At 42.4% G+C, this 17,805-nt stretch overlaps 1 protein-coding gene across 6 annotated transcripts in view; it reads left to right on the top strand.

Moving 5' to 3' along the window:
* Positions 1-17,805, top strand: part of SCMH1 (Scm polycomb group protein homolog 1) — a 47,182-nt gene that overhangs the window by 19,810 nt on the left and 9,567 nt on the right. For 5 of the 6 annotated variants that reach the window (XM_082231622.1, XM_082231620.1, XM_082231621.1 and 2 more), the window contains 8 exons: positions 827-1,061; positions 2,138-2,226; positions 3,470-3,713; positions 11,009-11,244; positions 11,920-12,046; positions 12,898-13,098; positions 14,598-14,780; positions 16,203-16,331. In XM_082231622.1, the coding sequence (XP_082087748.1) occupies positions 827-1,061; positions 2,138-2,226; positions 3,470-3,713; positions 11,009-11,244; positions 11,920-12,046; positions 12,898-13,098; positions 14,598-14,780; positions 16,203-16,331 (1,444 nt within the window). The remainder of the gene's footprint in view (positions 1-826; positions 1,062-2,137; positions 2,227-3,469; positions 3,714-11,008; positions 11,245-11,919; positions 12,047-12,897; positions 13,099-14,597; positions 14,781-16,202; positions 16,332-17,805) is intronic. The other variant, XM_082231623.1, reaches the window with a different exon arrangement.

Raw genomic sequence — 17,805 nt, 5'->3', positions numbered from 1 at the left:
CAAAAAACTACTAAGGCAACCAAAGAACCTTTTGGCACCTTAACAGCCAACAATTTTTATTATGGCATAAGATTTTGTGGACTGAAGCCCACTTTGTCAGGTGCAAGATGAAGAGCTGCTGCCAGTCAAAGTAAGCAATAGTGGGCTAGATGGACTCAGAAAAGTCATCTTCCAATGACCCCAAGAGTGCCTGATCAAGGAGATAAGCATAGTGCTGTGATGTTGTGCAAGCTCAGGGTTAACCACCATTAACAAAGCATGACAGGTTGGCTTGAGCTCATTTAGATTTTTAAACTTCTCAGTCAAAAAGTTCTCTAAGCAATGTACTGTACATAAAACAATATAAAACAATTATCAACAATCCACGTATAAAATCAACAAAATTTTAATAGAAAATATTAAATTATACGTCTGGATAGACTTGTTTAACTAAAAAAGGGTTTTAGCGGGCATCTTGAACAGTATGGCAAAGGTGCCTGCCTAATGTTAATTCTGAAATATAGGTGCTGCCACAGAGAAGGCTTTCCATTTCTCTTGAAAGACAGCGGTGTTTTATTTCAAAAGCAAAAATAATGGGAAAAGAAGAGAATTTTGGGGTTTAGTGGCTGTAAGTGAACGTTTTGGAGGAGAATTTTTAACATGTTGATGACTGGATTTCTTTCACTTGTTCCTTACCCTTGTTTCTCTTTCATTGCCTACTGTGACATCCAGTTCTAATATGCTCCTGGCATTCAGGTGCTGGGAACAATTCAGGGAATAAGGAGGAGGTTTGGGAGGGAAGAAAAATGTATCACTCAAGTCACGCTGAAAGCCTTGTTCTCCTCAGTCGTACACCCCACCTTCCAATGAATTCAAGATCAGCATGAAGCTAGAAGCCCAGGATCCCAGAAACACCACTTCCACTTGTATTGCTACTGTGGTGGGATTGACAGGTGCCCGTCTCCGATTGCGCCTGGATGGCAGTGATAATAAGAATGACTTCTGGCGTCTGGTGGATTCTGCAGAAATCCAGCCTATTGGCAACTGTGAAAAGAATGGAGGGATGTTGCAGCCTCCTTTAGGTGAGTTGAAACCTTGTTTGCCCTAAGGGCTACATTTATGCTATAATCATGTTTTCTAGATTCCAAGTGATCAAAAGAGCTTTGGAATTGCAGTAAACAGCGATATGACATCTGAATATATGAAGTGCTCTGGAGAAGGGAGGCTTACTTAGAGGTATCTACTGTGTGCTCCACTCATGTTTCTTCCCTGCCTGGTTTCCTCTATGCCATGGGTAGACAAATTAAGGCCTGGGGGCCAGATCCGGCCCAATCACCTTCTAAATCCGGCCCACAGACGGTCTGGGAATCAGCGTGTTTGTGTCCTTTTATTTAAAATGCATCTCTGGGCCTGCCTGGTGTTTTTACATGAGTAGAATGTGTGCTTTTATTTAAAATGCATCTCTGGGTTATTTGCGGGGCGTAAGAATTCGTTCATTTCCCCAAAAAAAATATAGTCCAGCCCCGCCCCCCACAAGGTCTGAGAGACAGTGGACCGGCCCCCTGCTGAAAAAGTTTGCTCACCCTGCTCTAGGCACTTGTTACTGACCACAGGTAGCCATGCTAGTGGCTCTGCATCTCTGAATTAAGAGCAGATTTAAATATGCAGAAGGACTCATAATACACTCTTCTGTACAAGTGTGCCTGAGGCTGTACAGGGCAGATCACTTGCTTTACTGTACTTCACTGTCAAAAGTGACACAGCTGAAGTTTTCAGGAAAGTTCTTCTAATTTCCCAGCAGAATGGGTCCACAATGGATTACAATAAGAGGGTTGTGTTAGCTGTGATGTCATGATTAAGCCCACTATAAAACACCAGTTCACATTCTTAAAATACTATTGCATTTATTTCCAAGTTCTGCTTATGTTACCTATTAGAAAATCTTGGTGTACTCAAGTAGTTGCATCAACAAAAAGTCCAGCCAATAGTATGGTGCAAACTAAGCTTCCTTAGACTCTCTCAAGAGAAATATTCCTTGATTTTCAGTACATTTGCTAAATGTTATGATGAATACATCAAGGTACCTTCATGATGGAAGGATGGCAGAACTGAAAGCTGCTGCTAAGCTTTTTATGGCCTCCACTTCTGTTTGTTGCAGGGTTTCGACTGAATGCTTCTTCTTGGCCCATGTTTCTCCTGAAGACTCTGAATGGAGCAGAAATGGCACCTGTTAGGATTTTCCACAAGGTATGGCCATCATCGTTTCCTGTTCTGAAGACAATGTAGCTGCCTTTGATGTGCTTATGAGTTTGGTTCTCCATTTGCCTGGAAGGAGTGGGGGTTGAGGCCTTTGTTCCACTCCTCTTCATTAACAGTACTCCTGTTCAGAGCATATAGATAGCAAGACCCTAAGTTTCTGAAAGAAAGAAAGCGAATGTCCCTAAGTTTGATGTGGCGGTGTCATGGATGGCACACTTAATAACTTTACAGGTGGGGGGGCGGGGTATGTGGGCCAAAGAGGTAAGTCACAGAAGGATTGGGTCTAGTCAGAAGGCAAAGTGGGATCAGATTCGGGGCAGGAGCAAGATGGGATAAGAACAATATGAACATGAGCACAGATGGAAAGTAGGGATGTGAAAAGGCAAGATTGAAAATTATATTTGTGGAGAGTAAAAGGGAGAAAATAATTCAGCAAAAGGTTGGCAGCAGGGCATCACAAGGTATGCCAGAGGACCAAGGTTTGACAGGATGGTGTAGGGGGCCAGAACTCTCAATGTCCCCATTTAGACATAACATTGAACCCTAGTTGTTTTTATACTGAGTGTAATCTTTCCCTGATTACTGTAAAGGTGAATATGTTGCATTCTAGAAGTTATTGGGGATCCCATCTCTTTCCCAGCTAGCATGACCAGTGGTCAGGGATGTTAGGAGTTGTAGTACAGCAATATCTGGAGGACCTCAGGTTCCATTGAACCAGTGAACATCTGTGTGATGCACAGAGTGCTACTCCTGCTACTGCATTGCGCTATGTGCTTCCCCTCCCCCAGTAGTGTTCCATACAGCCCTCCTTTGTTATCCTTAACCAACCCTTCATGAGGGTAACTTGGCTTGGACTTAGGAAAGACAAGTGTATGAACTGCAGTTAGCAACTTCCTGGATTAAGCTCCCAATTTGAGAAGCTAGGTTGACAGCAGAAAATGAATGAAGGTACTGTTGTTTGAATGTAGAATTTAACCTGGTTTAAGAAAAATAAGCCAAAGTTCAACATTGCATCTGAACTTGGCCTGTGATGCAATTAAGTTCTGTAAATCAGCCCACCAGTAGCCTTTATCTGATTCCTTGTGCAGCAGCTGCTGGGAAACAAGGGCTAATGAGTGCACTGCTAAGTCAGCAGCATAGGTCTGTAAAGTAAGCCGTGTGTGTACATGCACACATATGTGTATTAATTGAGTTGCATCTGATCCTTTTTCATGTCCCTTCCCCCTCCTAGGAGCCACCATCTCCATCCCAGAATTTCTTTAAGATGGGGATGAAACTGGAGGCTGTAGATAGGAAAAATCCACATTTCATCTGCCCTGCCACCATTGGTGAGGTGCGGGGTTCTGAGGTCCTCATCACTTTTGATGGCTGGAGGGGAGCCTTTGATTACTGGTGCCGTTACGATTCTCGCGACATCTTTCCAGTTGGTTGGTGTTCACTGACCGGTGACAACTTGCAGCCCCCTGGAACGAAAGGTGAGAGTCCTATCAAAGCATTACTACATTTCACCCCTGAAATGGGTAATAGTTGGCTATGGACTGGCAACATATCATTGTGCACATATCTTTGATGGAGGGTTATGTATTTTGGTTTAACATGGTTTTTAAAAAGTGAGCTAATATTTTGTTGGTGTTGTCTTTTGCACTCTCTGTTGTGGTATTGGGTTCTGTGGACGTTTATCAAATGGGATGCTTTGAAATCTTCCCAGTATAGTCATGGTTGTGGTGGAAGCTATGTCAAGCACAAAAATATTTTGCCATGTCTCTGTGCTTTCTCTCTCTTAAGCATGTTGCTGCTTATGTTCTCCATACAGCCTTCTCATAGCAGCTTCCCATAATATTGATTGTACATTACTGCAGTGAACTTTTGAAGCAATAGTTTGTATATCTTGGCTTGGCTCAATCAGCCATTGTTTGTGGTAGTTATCAGCCTATCCCCTGCATCCTCTTTAAACATGCAGAGAACATAGGCAGCGTGCATGAGTGCATGTGTCTTGCATTACACTGCACTTTGGAGTAGGCCGAAGTAGTGCAGATATCTCCCTCCTGTCCTCCAAGTCCTTGGGCAAACATGTGGGGGAAGGCTGGTCAAATGAACTTCAGAGAAAACTGAAGCTTCTCTTGGGTTACCTGCAATTTCAGATAACTTGGGGGAGAGGATCTGTGTGCTGCTGATGCCCTGACAAGGGCCGGTGAGTGATGGCAGAGGGCCTAAAGCATTCTTTCCTGGGGATTTGTGGAATCCTGGCTGAAAGCATGCCCCAAAAAGATTGCACAGGACTATCTTCTTGTTCTATGCTGTCTTTACCAACCCTGATAATCTCATTAACTGTTCAGACTAGAGAATGCCAACATAGGAATGGACCCTACAGTTACTTGTGCTTGTCAGCTCTGCTGAACCAGAAGTTCAGGGCTAATATTCCAGTAGCTAAGATATTAAAATTATAATGGCTAGAAAGCAAGGTGTGTACTCATGGGTTCTGGAGATGTGAACTTAATTTAACTACGTATTTAGGTTTTCAGCTCATCCCAATAACTTGACTTGGGTGTAAAAAAAAAACCTGGAGTATTTTTGCTTCTTTAGCACTAGAGGGAGCAGAGTATCCACCTGTCCATCTTCTGCTCACGGGAGCCACCAACTTCAGATACATAGTCTGCATTCAGGTGTGGGATTTATTACGTTAGTTTTGCTGATTATAATGCTAGTGCTTCTGTTCTGGTCCCTGGTGTTCCTTTTACACTGCATTACCTGTTGCATTATGGAACTGTGGCTGTGATCAACATGCCACCATGTCATGCTATATTTCATTCACACTAGTATCTGTGGTTGTCACAACTAATATCGCCACTCTCCTACTCTTTCTGTGCATATGCGCTTCTGTTCCCCTATGATTCATCATGTAGTATGCCAAAATACCTGCCAGAATTTCATTACATGAGCAGTGGGGCATGATCTCTAAAAACTGCAGGAATCTTACAACTCAAAACTCCCATGATTTTCCAGGTTGCCAAGATTGCAATCAGTTGTTTTTTTCTGGAAACAATTAACATGGAAATGAATGCTAAACATGGGCTAGATTTCTAGAAGTAGCTTTTACATTGTGTGAAAGGTCATATAAAATGCAATAATTAACAGGTAAGGAAACATCAAGAAGATGGAGTCATATAGTAAGCAAGTAGATAACTTTCTGCATCATCTAGGTGGAGGCTTTTATGTCCAGGGCCAATGTGTAAGTCTTTGTGATCGTAGTTTCTGATCCTAGTTCATAGTTCCTGATCGTGTGTGCTTGTGTGTTTGCGTGTATAATAACTACTAGGTTCTTTATATAAGAAAATTCTGAAATTTCTGGAAAGTATTAAAAACCTCTGATCAGAAAATCTGAAGAATGACTAAAGGATTTTACTAAGTCCATGTAGTTTCATCCTTGCTTCTGTCATCTAGAGGTACATATCATTTATTGGTACATGGCAAGGCACTTGCTAAATATTTAGAACATAGTCTTCTCTGACATTTAGGGAGAATATTTGAAACCATTTGATCCCTTCAGAACCACTGGATCCCTTCAGAAAATGATCCCAGTTATCCTCCTTCTCTCTTAATATGTAGCTAGTTTTGTCGGGTGGTCATTTTCAGAAAGAAGGGAGTCTGTCAACCCAACACCTCAATACCCATCTTTCAAAGTGGTCCATTATGGCTGCTGATGGCCCCCTTACACACACCCCCTTCATTGGCAGCTCTGGGCCTCATGGAGTTCTAATCATTTTTGTCCTGTGGCCACTGATTTCTAATCCCACCCACCAAACTCCTTACACCAAATTTACAATATTTTACACAAGGTTTTTGTCTGCATCAGTATATTTTCTTTACACACCCTTATCTCTGGTAATACACAAGTCATCTTTCTTTGTACATTTTTAATTGCCCATGGTGAAAATTTCCAGCTCACAGAAATGGCATTGGACAATAGTGATAACGAGAAGAAATCTGATGCAGCATCTGATCATCTGTGCTGTCTTGCACAGAGACCTGTCTAGTCTTACATAGGGGATGGAGGGGCGATTATAAGGAAACAATGATGAAATTACAACAGTTGCCTAAGGCAAGTGGTGGTGGTTTTCAGGTTTTCTGACATTTTTACCATTAACCTCCTAAAAGGGTAAAGAGTAACATTCACCGAGTTTCTGAATAATTGCCATATACACCATTGGACCACATCATCAAGCTTTATTTTTGGGATTTAACATGACTATAATAAACGCTAGTGGAGCTGGACAGCACTAATGGATATTATTGTATCTGTCTTGTTTAAATCTGTGTAAGCCGTGTTGAGTCTCGGTTTGAGGAAAAGTTGGGAAATAATGGAGAGGAAGTTTCTTGGATACAGTAGCTGCGTGGCAGGACTGCAAGAGTTAACTGTCCTTGGGCAGACTGTGAGCCAGAAGCAGTCTTCCACTTTATCAGGAGATCTGGAATGCAGAGGAGTGGAGTTTCTGCCTTGGCACTATCCCAGCTGGCAGGAACGCACTAAGATCTTGCCAAGCAAAGGAGACCTAAGAAAGGATGCACTCCTTTCATTGCTGTGCCAAGGGCGATGAACGTTACTGTGGGTACAGCAGAGATCATAATTGCAGACGCTTGCCCCAGTTTCCTTTGTTCCCGTTAATGCAGTCAGCCTTTTCAACACAACTTTACTCTGCTCAGCAGGCAAGCAAAAGTTAATCGTTTTTAAGTTGCCATGGAGATGTGTTAAGTGGCACCATACATTCTTCTTGTATTTGTCAGCCATTTTTTCCAAACAATTGTGTACAGATTAAGGGCCCGGAAAGCTTTACTTCATTTGCCTGGAAGGGAGAACAGCTTCAGGTAGAAATTAAGGAAAGTGGGATCTCTGTAAGAAGACCTGTAAGCGTCTACACCAACTCTTCCATTTAGGGTAGCGTGCCTTCAATTGGACTACTAGGAGGTGAATAAGTCGAAGTGACACTGTAGCATTGCCTCTGACGGAAAGGTAACAGATTTTGACATTTGTTTTTAGTTGTATTTCTAGTGTTCATTGCTTGTGTCCTCTTTCAAGCAGAATCTTGGGGGCTGGCTGACTTATGTGGGAGCAAAAGATTCAATGTTGGGAGTTAAGTGGTTGTTCTTTAGTCCTTCCTAGAAAGAGAATATCATTTCTAGGCATTTGGCTTGCAGCTGAATACGAGTGGGAATTCTGTGAATAGGCAGCTTTCCAAACTTTGTGGGCAAGCTGTTGTCAGACTGTTTTGTACTGTACCCACTGACTACTTCAGAGAGTTAAGTCCTTGGACAATGTTAGAACGACAGAGGGTATGGGTGTGTTTAAAATATTTTTATGCTGCCTTTCAGGGAAACTTCCACTGTAGTTTACAAAATGAAACACAAAATTAAAATACAATAAATTACAGCATGCTTAAAATAATACAGTTTAAAATAAGGGAGAACAGAAATGTCTTTATCTGGTACTGACAGGATAACAATGTTGGCATTAGGGTGGCTTCCCTTGCAATGGAATTCCACAAAGCAGGCTCTGCTCTTTAGTTGCTACCTACCTTATCTTGACTGGTAGGGAAACCTGGAGAAGAGTCTCTAAAACGAACTCAAGGTTTGTATACAAGCAAGTGTCCACTTAGGTACCTGGGTCCTAAGCTGTCTGGGGTTTTAGGACTAAGAAGCAGCACTATGAATTTGTTTGGAAACAGACTGTAGCCATTCGAGCTATGAGTGGTTGCAGTCAACTGCCCAACATTCTTTAAAGTCAACTCTACATATATTGCATTACAGTAGGTGGTCCAAGATAGACAATGAAAACCTGTGGTCAGGCAGTCTCTGTCCAACGAAGGCCACCAGCCTAAGATAAAAAGGGGGGGGGGACTGCTTTGCACAGAAGCTATTCATGCCTTCAGTGACAAAAGTTGGATCAAGGAGCCAGATCTGGAGTGAAAACTTGATCCATCTCTTTGAACAAACTACTTACCTAACTGCAGAACCACCATCTTGCCTGGATCAAGCTCCTTTGTTTGGCACTCATCCAGCCCTCTATGAGTGTGAGCAAAGGCAGAATTAGAGCTAGATATCATCAACATGTTGATAGCACCTCACCTCAAATCCCCAGGTGAGCAAGGTTTCATATAGATATCAAAAAGCACGGAAGACTAGATGGAACCTGCAGAACCCCACAAACACCCTGGGGCTGAGAAGTAGTTCCCAGGCATAAACTTAAATCAGTGTTCCCATGGCACACTATGCCTCTTAACTCCCAACCCCGAGAGCCTATCCAGAAGTATGCTGTGGTCAGTGGTATGGAAAGACTAGAGGTCCAGGAGAATTAGTGAGATCTGACACCTCTGTCCTTCTCCTGTGTTGGAAAGGCACCTCTCCCAGCAGCTTGCTAAACTGCTGGGTGAAGGACCTCTCCACCCCTCCATATTAAACCTCACTGCAGGTGTGCTGGGGGGGCAGGTGCTTTGCACCTCACCTCTGCTAATAAGCAGCTTGCCTGGGCCAGCCGACTGTTCTTCATGCTGTAGTTGGTTTGGCTGCCACACATACTACAAAACTTGGGGCTCTATGTTCTGGAACTGACTACAAAGCATCTAGAAACACTGCTAACTTCAAAACAAGTGTTGTCAATAAACAAGCCAGATTCTTGGGTAGTGCAAAGGATGGGGTCGTCGTACTTAGCACTAATTTCCATGATTCCCTTATATGTTGGAGGGAGGAACAGGTTTTTCATACCTTGCCTCTTTTTGAGCAGCAGAAAGGTTAGGAGATACAAAAATGCAGGATCTTGTAATAATCAGTAAAAGGAAACCAAAAGTTAGTGCTGTAACCTTGAAGAAGCAGAAAGAAACCTCATGAGAATAGTTGGAAAGGCATAAGATAAGGTTGCTCAAAATGCAGCTAATAAAACAGGATTATATGAGAGTATCTTATCCCTAAAGTATGCTTCACAAATGATCCTGTCTCAGGGTTAGGGGGATGCTAACATAAGAAGAGACCTATTGGATCAGGCCAGAGGCCTATCTAGACATGCATTCTGGTCTCATGGCGGCCAAATTGATGCATTGGGAAATGTGCAAGCAGATGTGAGTGCAAAAGCAACCTTGCTGCTTGTGATTTCCAGCAACTGATATTCAGAGCCATATTGCCTGCAACAGCATACTACCTCCAAAATAGATGTTATGGCTAGTAAGCATAGGTAGCCCTATCCTCCATGAATTTGTCTAGTGCTGTTTTAAAGCCATCTAATTTGGTAGCCATCTTTGCATGTTGTGGGAGCGAATTCCAAAGCTTTAATTGCACACTGTGTGAAGAAGTACTTTCTTTTGACAGTTCTGATCTTCCAACATTCAGTTTCATTGATTAGCCCCAGGTTACAGTATTTGGGGGAGTAGAATAGTCCCCATCCACATTTGCCACCATAACTTTGCACACCTCTGTCATGTCTTCCCTGCCTTTCCTTTTTTGAAAACTAAAAAGCCCCTAATGTTGTGAATTTTCCTCACAGGGAAATTGCTCCAGCCCCATGATGATTTTGATAGCTCTTTTGTGAACCTTCTCCAGCTCTACCATGTACTCTCTCTCTCTCTTTTGTTAATGTTGGAACTACTTAGTAGGTGAACATTTGAGGGCATGGTTCTCTGGTTTCCCCTTGTGATTTTCATTTCAGAAGAGCTTTTATGTTCCAAGCAGGCCTCTTGGAAGCTGTAACACCTCTGAACAACTATCTTAGAAAATACCATATTCTTGGATTAGTGGCAATTTAAACAAAATAAAGTTTTTTTCTGTAAATAAACACACAGTTTTCTTGGAAAGAAAATATTTGATTTTTTTGTTGTGATTTATGTCTAGTCTTGCATAACAATAGTCAAGGTTATAGATTGCACTGGAGTTTCCGTATGGGCTGTATGGAACTTCATGAAAGGGTAGTTGAAACGGTCTCATTTTTCTTAGATTGTGTCCAATGCCTTTTTTATGAGCAAACTGCCACAGAAAATGACTTTTAGATGGCTGCCAATAGGAACTGAACTTTCGCCTTGCCTTTGAGGCAGATTTCGAACGTTAGCAGTATATTGGACATGGCCCTTGGAACTGTCTTGGGGCTTATCTAAATTGCAATTTATCACAGTTCAGATTGTACAATGTTGGCTTGCACCACACCAATATATTGGCTTGAAGCAATGTATAGTGACATATCTCATGCTGCAAGTCTAAATCACCCTCTTTAAAAAAATCACATAAAAATGTAGCATATGCGGCCAGAACAGCAAAGTCTGGTAACCTCTTGGGCTACGTGTAACAAAGTGGGCTGTGGCCCATGAGAACTTCTGTCGTCATATGCTTGCTCGCTGGTTTTTTAAGGTGCCACCAGACTGCGTTTGCCGCAACAGATTAAGACTGCAGGTCCATACTCGCATACCTGGGAGTGTGCCTCATTGATCTCTACTCCCAGTGGATCTTACTTCTGAGTAGACAAGCACATAGGAAGTTGCCTCATAGCAAGGCAGGTCATTGATCCACCTAACTAATATTGTCTAAACTGACTGATAGCAATCCCCCAGGGTTTCAAACTGGAGTTTTTAACCTCAGGATGTCAGGGATTGAACCTGTTACCTTTTGCGTATCAGGCAAGTTCTCTACCGCTGAGTTGTGGCTCTTCTGTTGAGTGTACAGTTGAATACGCATGAAAGTGTTTTTGCATAAGGCTATGTTGGTACCTGATGGTCTTCTCTCTCCTTTTTTGTGGTAGTGGTGATTCCAAAGAGCCCATTCCCCCCTGTGCCTGATGTGATCTCTGAAAAGGGCAGCATGCACAGTGGCACAAAGACTCTCCTGGAACATCAGCCTGGACAAAGGGGACGCAAACCTGGTCGTAAGCGAGGCCGGACACCCAAGGCTCTGACCAACCACTCCACTCCAACCCCCTCCAAAGCTGTGGAGCCTTTGAAATTCCCCAAGAAGAGGGGACCAAAGCCTGGCAGTAAGGTGTGTATTCATGACTTCACAGTTGATGTGTGCTTCCTCAACTAGGAGCAGTTCTACTTCGGTACCTTTCAAAAACTATTCAAACAAATAGATCTGTAGAATCAGGGATTTGGGTTGGGGGGGGTCATAATTTGGTTGTTGATCACATGATTTCTTGAACATTCTACATTCATTTCCATTTAAAAGCATCCAATATCAAGTAATGGGAATGTCATCATCTGAGAGACCCCAGATTGCTGGGCTAGATGTACAAGTAGTCCAATGCAACTTTCCATCTTCAGTACAGTTTCAAGCTGGCTAGAGGTGCAACTGAGGCCTGAAAGTACCCATATCATTTCTAAAACGAAGATGTTGGTCTGACTAGTACCTGGATGGGAGCTCTTCAGAGGGTGGGCAGGATGGAAATGTAACAAATAAAGTTTGTCATTTTAAAATACCTGTCCCATTATCCTTTGTAACTAAATTGTTCAGGCCCCCTTACACGTTGCTATTATCTCAAGTCGTCCCCCCCCCATGCACCATTTCCTCCCAGCTTCCTTGAGATTAGGTCCTCAGTGCTGTGTTATCCACTTTGTTTTTTGTCCTTTTGCCTGTTTATATGCATTTTTTATTTAAAGTTTATTAATATTATCTCTTTTAATATTATCTCTTTCCTTTTTTTTTTTTTTTTTGCAGAGAAAACCTCGAACTTTACTAAATCCAGCCCCAACCTCCCCTACAACAAGTACTCCCGAACCTGACACTAGCACAGTACCACAGGATGCAGCAACCATCCCTAGCTCTGCTATGCAGGCCCCTACAGGTGCGGAATGCATTTCATCCTCTTTCTTGGGTGTAATATTTCTTTATGGGGGAAGTCATTTTAAGGTAATATACAAACTAAAGCTGGTAATACATATATATGATCCCTTCCATTTCTGTCTATACCGGTGGAGGGAGTGGAAGACTTAAGAGGGGGAAATTGCTCAGTTTCATTTTACAGTCACATTTTAAAAATTACTGTTCTGTGATGAGAGCCTTTTGATGCAGCATCAAAATCGGTCCTCCAGTACTGAGACCAGCCAGATAACTGACCCTTGGGGTAAAAGGGTTTGGGAACTGTCTGACTCTGCAAGGAAGCTATTTGGAACATCACGTGATAGTTTTCAGTGGAGCAGACCTACCAAGTTAGTAACTGCACAGTCAGTTACAGGCAAACAATATAACACCGGTCTTGAAAGACCTACATTGGCTCCCAGTACGTTTCCGAGCACAATTCAAAGTGTTGGTGCTGACCTTTAAAGCCCCATCGTTCTACCCAGACACTAAGGTCCAGCTCTGAGGGCCTTCTGGAGGTTCCCTCACTGCGAGAAGCCAAGTTACAGAGAACCAGGGCCTTCTCGGTAGTGGCACCCTCCCTGTGGAACGCCCTCCCACCAGATGTCAACGAGAACAACAACTACCATACTTTTAGAAGACATCTGAAGGCAGCCCTGTTTAGGGAAGCTTTTAATGTTTGATGTATTACAGTATTTTAATATTTTTTTGGAAGCTGCCCAGAGTGGCTGGGGAAGCCCAGCCAGACGGGTGGGGTATAAATTATTAATATTATTATTAATTATTATTATTAACCAGAGTCCAGTTATTAAAGGCTTCTGCCTTTCCCCCTCACAGTTTGCATCTACTTGAATAAAAATGGTAGCACTGGGCCTCACCTGGACAAAAAGAAAGTCCAGCAGCTGCCTGACCATTTTGGACCAGCTCGAGCATCTGTGGTGCTGCAGCAAGCAGTCCAAGCTTGCATTGATTGCGCTTATCATCAGCATACTGTCTTCTCATTCCTGAAGCAAGGCCATGGAGGCGAGATCATTTCAGGTAAGGAGCCAGCCCCATTTGTCTGCCTGCCCTACTCTGTTTTGAACAGTGTCCTCCAGAACACTTCTACAAGCTACAACTCATTTGTCATGTTCTCAAGACTATCTCAATGTATGCAAGAAAAAACAGTCAACTGCAGTGTGGCTCCATTGGCTTCATTAGGCCAGGGTCATTTTCCCACTCTTGCTGCGGTACATTGCAAGTATTTAAAGCAGTAAAACTTGCACCAAGAGGTATGTTGCTGTTTTTTTCCCTTTGAGGCAGTAAGAATTCTTTTTCTTCCCACACTCTTGTGCAGTCTCTCTTGAAGTTGGTGGATCTGCTTTCTTATTTTATACTTAATCATGAATGTCTACAGCAGTTATTCCAGGGGGTGTGGGCAAAGTGAAACAATGAAAGGAGTCAGTGGCAGGGTTTGATTAAACACTTCCAACTACGAAAACAAGTTCAAAGGTCAAGAAACAATAATATGAAATATAATTGAGTGTAAGATGTAATTATGAAAGAAAATTTGGTATAAAATTGATAAGAAAATAAGAGCATTTAGATATAAGATAATAAAAATAAGACAACAATTAAGCAGAAGTAGTAAATATTTTAAGAACCTGAAGGGGAAGTTGAGGGAAGTCATGGGAAGGTTTTTTTTTAATGTGATATGGTTGAATATTGTAAACTTCAAAAAAAAATTAAAAAAACAACAATGAAAGGAGAAGGCTAGTTTCTCACAAAAATTAAGGAGAATTGTGCCTTCACATTTTGCCTTATAACTCAAGCTTTACAAAAGCTTTAAAAAGAAGAAGCAGAAGAAAGAAATCGGGGAATTTGGCAGTTATGGTTCATCCGGGGGAGGGGACTGCCCCCCTCATGGATGCTCATGTACTTACTTTACTTATAGATCACCTTTCATCCAAACAGGATCACAGGATGGTTTGCAGTGCAATAATAAAGCAATAAAAATATAACCCATAAAACCGTCAGCCACTGAACATTAAATAAAACCAGGTGTTTACTTGATTTCATTCAACCTGAAAATCTAAAATAATCAATCCAATTAAAAGCAGACCCCTGATGGAATCAATTCTATTAGTTCGAAAAGTAAATTGGAATACTGTCATTGGGTGGTATTCAATTAAGTTTTCAAGTCTAGACATGTTGAAATTAATAGACCTAATTTAGCTATGTTCGCTAATTTCAGTGGATCTGAGTAAAACTTCTTTGAATGCCACCCATTGTATTTACTCATCTAAGCCATGGTAGATTCATCTACAGTTGCTGCAGCTTCACCTTCTGAAGGTGTTTGTAATCCTCAAAAAGCAAGATTTAAATATTTGTGTTTGATATTTTCACATAGACACCTCCTGCAATTCTAGTGGAAGCCAGGAAAAATTGTGGTTCTAGTCATTCAGTAAATGAATTGTAGGAGGGGTCTATGTGATCCAGCAATCCCAGACAATCTGTTAGACTTTTATAATTTGTCTTTGTTCTCTTTCCTCCGCCAGCTGTGTTTGATCATGAGCAGCATACTCTGACCTTACCAGCAGTCAACAGCATCACCTATGTCCTCCGCTTCCTTGAGAAACTCTGCCACAACCTACGTAGCGACAACCTCTTTGGGAACCAGCCATTTACTCAGCATCATGTGCAGCACTCACGCGAGTACGACCACGACAGGTACCTACCAGGTAGGAGTTGGGGCTAAGAGTTGTTCCAGTATGTCTCTGCAGATTGAGAAGGTTTTACCAAACAAAATGCAATAGCGCAGATATATTCATTCCCCAGGCAAATGCCTTTTGGGGTGTTTTTTCCCCCCTTGGGTTCATTCTGCCTGCAGGAATTCCCCTGACAAAGAACTGGAAGGGTTTAAGAGCACTTCCTTTGTAAGCAGGGCTGGGTGCTCTGTGTGATGAGACACCTCAGATTCTGTGCTCTGAGTACATTATGGTAAACCTATAAACGTAGTGGTGGCCTTAGATTACTGTGAAGCATTACAAGGGTTTGAATGGATTTCCTACGTATCTGCTACTCTCTGGATCCCCAAAACATCCACCTCCCATTGAGGAACTAGGTCTTTTGCTGAACGGTGCTTGCAGTCTGCATAACAAGAGCCATCCGGAAGTGAGACATTAGACAAGTTCTGCTGGCCAGTCACCATGTCTCAGAACTGCCATGGTAATTCATTGGTTACTTAGAAAGGTGGAGATAGAGGTTACTGTCTGATAGATAGATAGATAGATAGATAGATAGATAGATAGATAGATAGATAGATAGATATGCAGGCACTGGCAAAAAAAAGAAAAGCAAGGCTTAGGGCTAGACATAATTAATTGTTCTTTTCCCTGTGCTAATTGTCCCATATGTCACTGGGTGGTTTCTATCTTTAGGAATTTGACACATAGGAGTCAGCACTGTGCAAAAGAAAATGTGCTAATGATATAATGGATGAGCTGTATCTATTTCTGTGAGTTTGAACACTCAGTTTTATCAGGCTGCACCCTACCGCTGTTCAGAAATGTCATACATAGACGTGAACTAACTTCACACTTTTAGTCATGCTCACTGAAACTAAGACACCCAGGTTCCCTACAGTCAGCCAATATATTTGAGAACCATTTTGAAAAGCACCGTCCAGCGCATCTACTGCCACACCCGCAGTTGTAAAGGAGCAGAGCTGTGTGTCATCGGCATATTGCGGACAATGTACTCCACAACTCCTACGTCTCTGTGGTCTATTAAAACATTGCTGTGAAAAATTTGAGCCTTGATTAAAAATGTTCAGCAGTTTCACATTCAGAAGAACTGAAGTAATATCATTTCTTTTCCTAAATTGCACACACGCTTAAAAGGTAAAAGAATGGCTTGAGAACAGTATGCGAAGTGCCACTGTCCCTTTCATAAGCCTTTCTTTATTGAATGGACCAAAGTGCTGGCAGGTATTATTTATTTTGAACCAACTAGATTCCAAAACAATGGCACAGTTCTGCAACTCTGATGTCTATTGACTGAGGTTCGGGCTTCCATGCATAGTGGAAGTTCTGGAGATCTTGGGCAGGGCTGATTCCCAAGGAAGACTCTGATCCTAAGCAGGGCTTGTTCTCTCTTTCTAGACAGGAGCATTTCGTTAGATGGCTCTCTACTGGGACCAGGACGGGGTGCAAAGAGATATTTACAAGATTCCCCTCCATACAGTGCTCTCTCCCCCAAGTTACCAAAGAATGACCATCACCCTTTGGAAGGTGAGCACAGCATATTTTTCCCAGCCTGGCTGTTAATATTAATTATGAATCAGCAGCATAGGTTGATGAAGATATAGAAAGACATATAACAGCTCCAAATCTAGCATGCTTCTATCCTGGTCATTCATTGTTTAAGGTAGCTTTTGCCAGCTCGGTGGTTTCCAGATACTTTAGATTACAGCTTCCACCCCCCACCAGCATGGCTGTTCTGACTGAGACTGATGGGAGTTGTAGTTCAAAACATCTGAAGAACATCAGGTTGGCAAAGGTTGATTTAGGGCTATCAAGACAGTAACTTCCTGCCCTTTCTATGTCTGTTCTTGAATCTACAATTAGGATTGAAGGAAGTGTTTCAGGGAAAGGGAGGTACCTCCCTTCCGCACCTCCCAGTGCTGGATTGAACAGCCTGCTTGGTCCCTGATAGCTGTGTGCACCATTGAGGGGCGAAGCAACCCAACCCCACTCCTGGCCCCCCAGACTTTTCTGACCAGCTCTTACTGAATTTTGAGAAAGTCAAGACAGGGGAAAGGGGAGTTTCTTTCCATCCCTTCAAGCAATCACTACATTTCCTGAAGCCTCCTGCTTTTTCTTGTACACAATACAATTATCCAGTTGTCTTCAGACAATCCAAATGCAATGTTTACAACATGACTTCTTTCCACAAAAGCTTCGTTTGGCATCACACTTTGGAGCTGGAAACCTTCCCTAGCTCCATATTGTCTTGTTCCTCACAGCAAATGCATGCAAGTATGAAGCTGCTGGTCTTTGGCTTGCAAAGAGCTTTATAATCCTTGAGTAGCAATTGGAGCTGAATCTACTGTAACCCCTTATGATTATTATAGCTTTTATTATTATATAGTTTTGATGGTTTCAGAGGTAACATACTGCTGAATGCCAGTTGCTGGGGAACAATAGCACAGGAGGGCTATTGCCTTCATGTCCTGCCTATGGGCTTCCTGGACAATGATGGGCATGATGGACCCTTTTTTATGACCCAGCTGGCATATTATGGAATAATAATAATAATAATAATAATAATAATAATAATAATAATAATAAATTTACTTATACCCCGCCCATCTGGCTGAGTTTACCCAGCCACTCTGGAAGTTTCTTTCTCTTTCTGACAAGAGTTGGCACTGTAGGTGGGAGACCGTCCGTAATGTCCTGTTGACTGGTACTGTTCCCCAGGTATACTGCCCTTGGAACAATATTCCTGAAAACACTGTTCAGCTCAATGATGCTGTGGGATTATCAATACAGTAGAGGGGGCGGGGCTGTGGCGGTCCAGATGTTATGGGACTCCAGCTCCTGTCAGCCCCAGTCAACATGATCAGTGGTAAAGGATGATGGGAGTTGTGGTCCAGCTACATATGGAGGCCCAGTGGTTCCACAATCATGCAGTAGAGAATGGACAAAGCCCTTCTACTTTTTTTCCCAGTCTGCAGTCCAAGTTTAACCCATGCAAGAGCCT

This window comes from Podarcis vaucheri (genome assembly GCF_965113315.1).
Source record: "Podarcis vaucheri genome assembly, chromosome: 7".
Lineage (NCBI taxonomy): Eukaryota > Metazoa > Chordata > Lepidosauria > Squamata > Lacertidae > Podarcis > Podarcis vaucheri.
Note: the sequence above shows the minus strand (reverse complement) of the source record. Positions and strands in the feature narration are given on the sequence as shown.